The sequence below is a fragment of the Piliocolobus tephrosceles genome, chromosome 13 (genome assembly GCF_002776525.5).
Source record: "Piliocolobus tephrosceles isolate RC106 chromosome 13, ASM277652v3, whole genome shotgun sequence".
In the NCBI taxonomy this organism is placed as follows: domain Eukaryota; kingdom Metazoa; phylum Chordata; class Mammalia; order Primates; family Cercopithecidae; genus Piliocolobus; species Piliocolobus tephrosceles.
The window spans coordinates 113,760,243-113,770,008 of record NC_045446.1 but is presented as its reverse complement, the minus strand read 5'-3'; the positions used below and the strand labels follow the sequence as shown (position 1 = coordinate 113,770,008).

The 9,766-nt window shown below is 36.9% G+C and overlaps 1 protein-coding gene across 1 annotated transcript; it reads left to right on the top strand.

The window, feature by feature from the left end:
- Positions 1-8,157: 8,157 nt before the first annotated feature.
- Positions 8,158-9,142, top strand: LOC111540019 (olfactory receptor 8B12). The gene has a single exon (XM_023208080.1). It carries the CDS (start codon positions 8,176-8,178, stop codon positions 9,106-9,108), a length of 933 nt encoding a protein of 310 aa, XP_023063848.1. The 5' UTR covers positions 8,158-8,175; the 3' UTR covers positions 9,109-9,142.
- Positions 9,143-9,766: the final 624 nt, after the last annotated feature.

Below are 9,766 nucleotides of genomic sequence, written 5' to 3'. Positions count from 1 at the left end.
GTTGCATAACTTGTGATTTTGTAAAAAAAAGGTCTTTTGCTTCTCTAACTTGTCACAATGTCCAATATTTGTTCATTCAAGCCAGTGCTATGGGTAGAGTTATTGTCTGAAGCATGGAACAATGATGCATTGAGATACGCTAAGCAACATTCACCCAGTGGTCACTAGAGTAGCTGTTATTGACCAGCACAACTCTGATCACAGTCTTTCAAGACTGCTTAAATGTTACTTTCTCAAAGACGCCTAACCCTACCGTACTATTTAAATGCATAACTTACAGTCCTGACCCTTTGTATTCTCTTTCCTTGCTTTTTTATTGCTGTTATTATCATCTAATATATTATATAAGTTATTTATTTATTGTCTGTCTTCCTCCTACTAGAATACAAGCTCAGTGAGGGCAGAGACTTGTCTTGGTTAGGGCTTTACCTGTAGCCCCTAGAACAGTGTCTGACACAGTTTCTCAATATTTGTTGAATGAAATAACGAATGTCATTCTCTTAATAACTATTGGAGGTTACCCACTGGCTAGTAAATTGTGGTTAATTATAGCATTGTAGGTTATCCTCAGTTTGTTCTTAGCATACTTTTCCAGATAAATCCATTATTCTTTTCAAGATTTCTCCCAGGTTGCTGCACATATCAATAGTCTGCTCTTTTTTTTTTTTTTAATTGCTGAGTCATATTCCATTTAGTGATTATACCATGGCTTATTTATGTATTCTTCTGTTGATGCTTGTTTGGGTCACATCTACTTTTTGGCTGTTAGGAATAAAGCTGCTATAAATATTTGTGTTTGAGATTTATTTTTTGTGGAAATATGCATTAATTTTTTGGGTATATACTTAGGAGTGAAATTGCTTCTTGGTTCAGGATATTTGTTTTGTTTTATTAGATACTTCAACTTTTACACATGTTGTACCATTTTACATTTTTACTAGTGATATAAGAGTGTTTTATTTGCCCCACATTCTTGCCAACATTTGGTCCTGTCAGTCTTTTTAATTTTAGTTACCGTGATGGGTATGTGGTGATAACTCATTGTGATTTTAATTTGCATTTTTCTAGTAAATAATGTTTGGAGCAACTTTCCATATGCTAATTGGCCATTTGAGGTATCTTCTGAAATATCTGTTTCAATCTTTGTCCCATCAAAAGTTTTTAGTGTTTCAATAATTTATTTGTAGGAGTTCTTTATATATTATAGATGAGTCTTTTTTTTTTTTTTTTTTTTTTGAGACAGAGTCTTGCTCTGTCGCCCAGGCTGGAGTGCAGTGGTGCAATCTCAGCTCACTGCAATCTCCACCTCCCTGGTTCAAGTGATTCTTGTACCTCAGCCTCCTGAGTAGCTAGGACTACAGGCGTGCATCACCATGTCTGACTAATTTTTTGTGTGTGTGTTTTTAGTAGAGATGGGGTTTCACTATGTTGGCCAGGCTGGTCTCGAACTCCTGGCCTCAGGTGATCCACTCGCCTAGGCCTGAGTCTTTTGACAGATACATATATTGTGACTATTTTCTCCCTGTAGTTTGCCTTTACATTTTCTTAATGGTGTATTTTAAAAAGCAGAAGTTTTAAATTTTGATCACATTGGATTATTATTTTTTTCTTTTATGATTATTGTCTTTTATGGTTAAGAAATCCTATTCTAAGGTCTTGAGAATAGGTCTTATTCTAAGGTCTGATTTTCTTCTAGATGTTTGTAGGCTTAGATTTTATATTTAAGTCTCTGATCCATCATGAATTAAATATGTATAGAATAAGATAGGGGTTAAAGATCATTTTTGTTTATACATTGCTATCTAGTTATTCCAGAATCATTCATCAAAAATTTTTTTCCTCTTATTGAATTGCTTTAGCGCTTCTGTAAAAAAAAAAAAAATCAATTGATCCTATAAGTGAGTCTGTTTGTGGGTCCTATGCTCTGCTCTATTGATCTATTTGCCTGTTTTTACTTCTCTACTAAACTGTTTTAATTTCTGAAACTTTATATAATTCTTGGAGTCAAATAGTGTAAGTTCTCCAACTTTCTTCTTTTTCAAAGTTATTTTGGCTATTCTAGGTCCTTTGTATTTTCATATAATTTTTAGAATTATTTTGTCAATTTCTGTCAACATGTCTGCTGGTATTTTAACTGGTATTGAATTGAATCCACTGATTAATTTAGGTAGAAGTAACAACTTAACAATATTTACTTTTTCAATCCATGAATATGATATATCTTTCCACATATGTAGATTTTCTAAATATATTCAGTTATATGTTATAGTTTTCAATATAGAGGTATATAAAAATTTTGTTAAAGAAATTCCTAAGTTTATCTATTTTTGTTGCTAGTGTCAATGTTATTGTAAAAAATTCATTTTGTAATTATCTTTTGCTAGTTTGTAGAAATGCAGTTAATTTTTATACATTAACCTTGTATTCCATGACTTCATTAAATTCACGTTTAAGTTCTAATAGCCTGCTTATAGGCTTACTTTGATTACTAGGTATATTCAAGTCACGTGTAAATTAAGATGGTTTTATATCTTCCATTTCCATCTTTAGTCCTCTTTATTGAAACAAATCAGAGAGAGCAAACTGACACTGGCAATCTTACGAGGGAGGATTTAGTTTGAGAGTACTGAGCAGCTGGAAGGTCAGGTGCGGTGTTCAGCAAGGGACCTGGAGGGAGAGGCAGTCAATAATTATTTTTTATTATATGCTTAATATTATGACCGGTACATGGTAGAGACCAAATTATGTTGTCCTCCTTCTTCTTCTTTTTTTTTTTTTTTTTTTTGAGACAGAGTCTCACTCTGTCACCCAGGCTGGAGTGCAGTGGTATGATCATGGCTCACTGCAGCCTCACCCTCCCTGGGCTCTGGTGGTTCTCCCAGCTTAGCCTCCTGTGTAGCTGTTGCCAGGCTGGTCTCAAACTCCTGGGTTCATGTGATCTACCCACTTCGGCCTCTGAAAGTGCTAGGATTGCAGATGTGAGCCACTGTGCCCGACTGGTTCTTTCTGAGATTGTTGAAAAGCTCAACATTTTCCCCTATTAAGTGGGCTAGGACTTCCCATACAATGTTGAATAAAACTTATGAGAGTGGACATTTCAGACTTGTTATTGACCTCACAATAAAAACAATCAGTATTTCACTATTGAGTATGACGTAGCTTTTTAGCTGTAGGTTTTTCACAGACATCTTTTACCAGATTTAGGATACTCCTTCCTATTCCTCAATTGTGGAGCATTCTTACCATGAATAAGTATTGTCTTCTATCAAATAATCTTTCTGCATCTATTGAGATGATTACATAATTTTACTGTTTTATTCTATTAATGTGGTGGGTAATGTTGATTGATTTTTTATTTTTTTTATTTTTTATTTTTTATTTTATTTTATTTTTTTTGAGACGGAGTCTCGCTCTGTTCCCCAGGCTGGAGTGCAGTGGCCGGATCTCAGCTCACTGCAAGCTCCGCCTCCCAGGTTTACGCCATTCTCCTGCCTCAGCCTCCCCAGTAGCTGGGACTACAGGCGCCCACCACCTCGCCCGGCTAGTTTTTTGTATTTTTTTAGTAGAGACGGGGTTTCACAGTGTTAGCCAGGATGGTCTCGATCTCCTGACCTCGTGATCCGCCCGTCTCGGCCTCCCAAAGTGCTGGGATTACAGGCTTGAGCCACCGCGCCCGGCCGATTGATTTTTTAAATATTAATTTAAGTTTGTTCCTCTTAAGTTATTTAAAATTTTTAAAATATTTCATTTTAGATCTATTGTTGGAATTTTAACTATACCTCTCTATGTTATATTTATTGCATTATTTGTATGACTGTGTTATGTTTTATTGTGTTATTGACATTTTATATATCTTATTTCTACACATATTTTAAATCTACGATAAATTGTTTTCTATTGCTTTAAATGGTCAAAATAATTTAAATGTAAGGAAAATTTTAAAATAGCCTTCTATATTTACCCACATATTTCCTATTTTCACTGTTTCACATTTCTTCCTGAATATCTAAGCTTTCCTCTGGAACCATTTTCCTCTCCCTTTCTCAGCTTTTTTGCAGTGTCGGCTTATTGGTGACATATTCTTTCACCTTTTGTCTGAAAATTACTTGTTTTTTTGAAGAATATTTTAGCCAGGATATTTTTGCCAATACTAGCTTGACAATTTTTTTTCCTTTTAGTACTTTAAAGGCCATTTCATTGTCTTCTGACTTCTATTTCTTTTATTACAAGTTAGTTATTATTATTTTTGCTTATTTGAATGCAATACATCTTTTATCTATGGTTGCTTTTAAGCTGCTTTTTTTTGTTATTGGTTTTCAACAGTTTGACTATGTCTGATATGCCTAGGTGTGGTATATTATGTATTCATCTTGTTTGTGGCTTCCTGAACTTTTCGGTCAATAGATTCACAAATTTTATTAAAATTGGAGAAATTTCAGCTATTATCTCTTAAAAAATTATTTCTACCCAATTCTCAGTTGACTCACCTTTTGGAACTCTAATTATACATATGTTGGACTATTTAGCATTGCCCTAAAGGTTTTAGTTACCATGTTCTTTTTTAAAATTACTTTTTTCCTGTCCATATTTTAGTATGGATAATTTCTACTGATTTGTCTTTGCTTATACTAATCTTTCCTTTGACTGTGCCTGATCTGCTATTAAGCTAATCTGGTGAATTTTTATTGCCAATATTTTTAGTTTTGAAATTTTTGTTTGGTTATCTTGATTGTTTCTATTGCTTTGTTGGATATATTAGACAATTCTGTCCTTTTATCTAAATTTTTAAAAATAATTATATAAGTTATTTTAAAGTCCTTGTCTGTTAATTTCAACATCTAGATCGGATGTGGACCTGATTCTAATATATTTTTCGATCTTGACTTTGGGTCACATTTTCTTGCTTCTTTGTGTTTCTAGTAATTTTTGACTTTATGATATTGGACATTGTGGATATGTTTTAGAGACAGTGGATTATGTTGGCCTTTGCTACAGAGTGTTTAATTTTGTTCTGGGATGTAGTTAATTTACTAGCAGATTCCTTTGATTTTGCTAAGACCTGGATTTAGCCTTTGCTATGATTCAGTTTTGCCCTTAGCACAAAGGCATAGTCTTTACTCTTAGTGTATGACTTTTCAGGGATCTCACTTAACGTCTGGTTTGCTGACCAAGGTCTCTCCATTTTCAGTAAGTCAGAATTCTAATTTTTATCAGGCGCTGTGGATCCTCTGTGATCTCTGTTCAGTTCTTAGCCCCCCAGAGCAACTGTTGTCTCCTAAGCCGGTAGAATCTTGCCCTACACATATAAAATTTAGGATTCAGCCAAGAACTTAAAGGAGTCCTTTGTTTAGGTACCTGAGGATCCTTTTTTTTTTTTTTTTTTGGCTTCTTGTTCTCCATTCCTTGCCCCACAAATTCTAGCTGTCTTAGCCTCCTTACACTTTCTCATTCCACTAGTAGAAGCTGCTGCCATTTGTTGGGGCACCACTTTACTATGCATGGTTTAGAAACTGGCCTTAGAGAAAGTTGGGGTGAATGTGTTAGTGACCTCGTTTTCTTGCCTTTTTCTCAAGAATTTCATCCCTGTGTTGTCTACTTTCCAAGTATTGCAAATAGTTGCTTTATATACTTTTTCCAGTCTCTCTTTTTTTTTTTTTTGTGATCAGAGGGGTAAGTGCAATAATAGCAATACCATCGCACCTGAAATAAAAAGTCTCATAACACATTTCCATTATTTGTGTTTTACATTCCAGGCAAAATGAAAGTCAGGTGAGTTCATGGATGAGGAGAGATTGGAAATGTGGAGACTTAGAAGAGATCTGTGACCTTGGGGGAATGCCTTTACTTCTTTGAACTTTTTAGTGGTCTTAGTCTGTAAGATGAGGGCAAATAATAGTTCTGTGGATCTATCAGTTCCTGGCATTGGAAATGCTTGGGAAGATTTAAAAAACATAGGCACCATGTCCATATCTATGGAGATTCTGATCCCAAAGGTATGACTGGAGCCCAGCATTTTCTTTTAATGAATATTCTAGGTAATTGTGATAACCAGCTAGGTTTGGGAAACACTGAATGAGATACTCTCTCAAGTCTTTTCAGGTCTAAAATTTTCTGAGTTTGTGGGTTTGACGTTAAAGAAAATAAGTAAGTATCTTAGAGACAGAGACATAGGATAGACAATTTTAATCCAGGCAGAGGTTGGAGGTATGGAGTAAAAGAAAAAGACAAATGCAAATCAAAGAGGAAGAACAAATGTGGATGTATTCCTGCAGTGGGAACTGGGTCTACTAGGACTCAGTTTGAGGGCACTGAACAGATGGAAAGTCAGTTGGGAGAAGTGCTCAAAGAAAAGTGGGTGGAAGGCAGGGACAGCCAAAGGGAATTTTGACTAGTTATTAATTTAGAAAAAGGCTGGTCTTGGCAGACGTTGAGAGCAGTTACCTGATAGGGATTCTTGTTACCATTAAACGTACACTCCATGAGAGGACAGGGGAGGGGAATGAGAGAAGTCTTTTCTTGTCTGAGCTGGGAGTAGAGCAGTGCAATTAATTCCTGAGATGAGTGGAATATGAATAAATTATTGAATATCTTATTCTAAATTACAATAGCCCTTTGTGTTAACCTTTCCGGGCTCTACCTGCTTCCTTTTAAAAATTAAATTCCTTGAATATTTACTTGTTATTTGTCGAAAGACTGTCAGATCCAAGAAGGCAAGGGCTCTGCTTTATGGATTTCTGTAGCTGTCCTTGGCAGGTAGTTTAGTCTAGCAGCCATATAAGGGGCATGGAGTCAGACAGACCTAAGCATACCTGTGGACTCTGACACATCTTGTCTCTGTGAGCAACTTACATGTAAGATAGGTATTGTGAGAAATTAATAAAGATATGTTTGTATATGCGTACTTTGGATCTCGGCAGCCAGAATAAGGGTACTATGTCAGGTACTAAATTATTGGGTATTCAAGAAATGGTAATGATAATCATTTTTTTCACAATGATTTTCTCTTAATAGTACTGGATACATGTTAGTAGAAAGCCAAATCAGGCAATTCCAAGAGATAAACAAACATTTCTTCTTCCCTAGGGAAAGTAATCGCTAAGGAAGTGGTCTTGAGGGAGTCTCTATCTTAATAGTCAGATCACTGAAGTCTGTAATCCAGAATAAAACTCTTTAGTCTTTTGTTATTCACTGGTCAGGAAAAAGCTTTGTGTCCTTCCTGGAAGCTGGAGAGGCCTTCGGGCAAATGAACAATTGGAAGTCACATCCTTCAGTGCAGGGGTGTTATGAGATACATTAAAGGTTCTGATCCTTTGACCTGTACTGAGAAGAAAGGCCTTGCATTTTCAGATCTGTCATCTTCTCTTCACTAGGGTCATCTTCCTTCCCAGAATGTGGAAAAGAGGCAGTAGAGTATAGCGTTTACAGCTCTAAAGGGAAGGAAGGTGAGTGCTTGCCCTGATGCTGGTCACTTATGTAACATGGTGATTTCAAGTGCAAACCATTTGAACCATACTGCCGAAATTCACCTTCTGGCTGCAACTCGGTGGTTTGGGGACTTTTGTCTAGTTGTGTCACCTTACTTGTTTCATCTGTAAAATGAAGATAATAATATTGCTACATGGCTCTTCAAACAGAACCTCTTATAGTAACCACTCAATAAGTGTCAGCTTTAAAAAATTATTAAATGTACAGCCACGTGAGCTAAGAGATCTTGGAAAAGCATGAACTCACCTACTTAATCTGATAGCGTGGACCCAGAGGTGGAAGCTCTGAGCAGAGCCACTGTGACTTCTGCATCTCAGGATTCCCTTCAGGGAAGAGGTCCAGGTTTTACCAAGTGAAGCAGAGACAGGAGAGGGAAAGTATAGAAAAGGGACTGACTTAAGGATCTAAAAGACATTTAGCTTATTTTTGGTACCCCTTTCTTCAGCAGAACCAGCTCTCATTCTGCAGTTACAGTTTAGTCTCATATTACACTTTGGGAGTTATAATCACTTGGACTGTGAAGACAGACTCCTAGTGAGTGGTAAAAACCTTCCTACCAAAGTTCAAATCTCTCTCCTTGGATTCCTTTTCCAAGAATGGGAGATAGAGACTAAGAATGTGGTGGCGATGTTTCTTTCTAAGTGGTCCTCTTCTCTTGTTCCCTCAGACTTTCCTGCCCGACCAAAAAGAATGGCAGCCAAAAATTCTTCTGTGACAGAGTTTATCCTCGAAGGCTTAACTGACCAGCCAGGACTTTGGATCCCCCTCTTCTTCCTGTTTCTGGGTTTCTACATGGTCACCGTGGTGGGAAACCTGGGCTTGATAACCCTGTTTGGGCTGAACTCTCACCTGCACACTCCCATGTACTTCTTCCTCTTTAACCTCTCTTTAATAGATTTTTGTTTCTCCACTACCATCACTCCCAAAATGCTGATAAATTTTGTCTCAAGGAAGAACATCATTTCCTTCACAGGGTGTATGACTCAGCTCTTTTTCTTCTGCTTCTTTGTCGTCTCTGAGTCCTTCATCCTGTCAGCGATGGCGTATGACCGCTACGTGGCCATCTGTAACCCACTGTTGTACACGGTCACCATGTCTCCCCAGGTGTGTTTACTCCTTTTGTTGGGTGCGTATGGGATGGGGTTTGCTGGGGCCATGGCCCACACCGGAAGCATAATGAACCTGAGCTTCTGTGCTGGCAACCTTGTCAATCATTTCATGTGTGACATCCTTCCTCTCCTTCAGCTCTCCTGCAACAGCTCTTACATGAATGAGCTGGTGCTCTTTATTCTTGTGGCTGTTGACATTGGATTGCCCATTGTCAGTGTCTTTATTTCTTATGCCCTCATCCTCTCCAGCATTCATCACATCAGTTCTACAGAAGGCAGGTCCAAAGCTTTTAGTACTTGCAGTTCCCACATAATTGTAGTTTTGCTTTTCTTTGGTTCTGGTGCTTTCATGTATCTGAAACCCCCTTCCTTCCTGCCCCTTGAGGAAGGAAAAGTGTCCTCCCTGTTCTATACCATCATAGTCCCCATGTTAAACCCATTAATCTATAGCTTGAGGAACAAGGATGTCAAAGTTGCCTTGAGGAGAACTTTGGGCAGAAAAATCTTTTCTTAAGAAAGGAGTAGTATTGGAGGAAGGAAATATAATGCTTTGCTTATTAGCGTGTGTTTTCAGTGAGATTCAAGTTCCATTTTTTTCCTGTCTTGTGCAGAAAGAGACTTTTAAATCTTTACATTTGGATGAATGTTAAATGCAGACATATTATCCCTGTCTCTGCTCCACTGCTCCACCGCTCCACCTCAGTTATTCCAATATTTCTTCATTTTATGCAAATTTTTCTATAATCATAGGTCATTTAATTGTGAATTGGCCTTACACATTATTTAATCTAGCCTTCTCAATTAACACATGTTGGAGACTCAGAAATACGTATGTTGCTCAAGGACACACAACTACTTGGTGCCACAACTGGGACTGGTATCCAGGTCCTTGAATTCCAAGCTGCTTTTTTTTTTTATGTCATTTTTTTCATGCTTCATTGATGCCCTTGCAGATTTCCTTTTAAAAGTATGAAAACTTAACACATTAAAACCTAATTCTATTCATAGTAATTTAATGTGACCTGTCAATAAATAATTTTTAAATATTTCATTTTTTTTTCTCAAGAGGATAGATGGAACATTTTCTTGAGTTGGTCTTGACCAAATGAGAAGAGAATTGTGTTAAGTTTGTAGTATGTGAGTGACCTTGAGTCAAGATTGAGGTTGTGTGG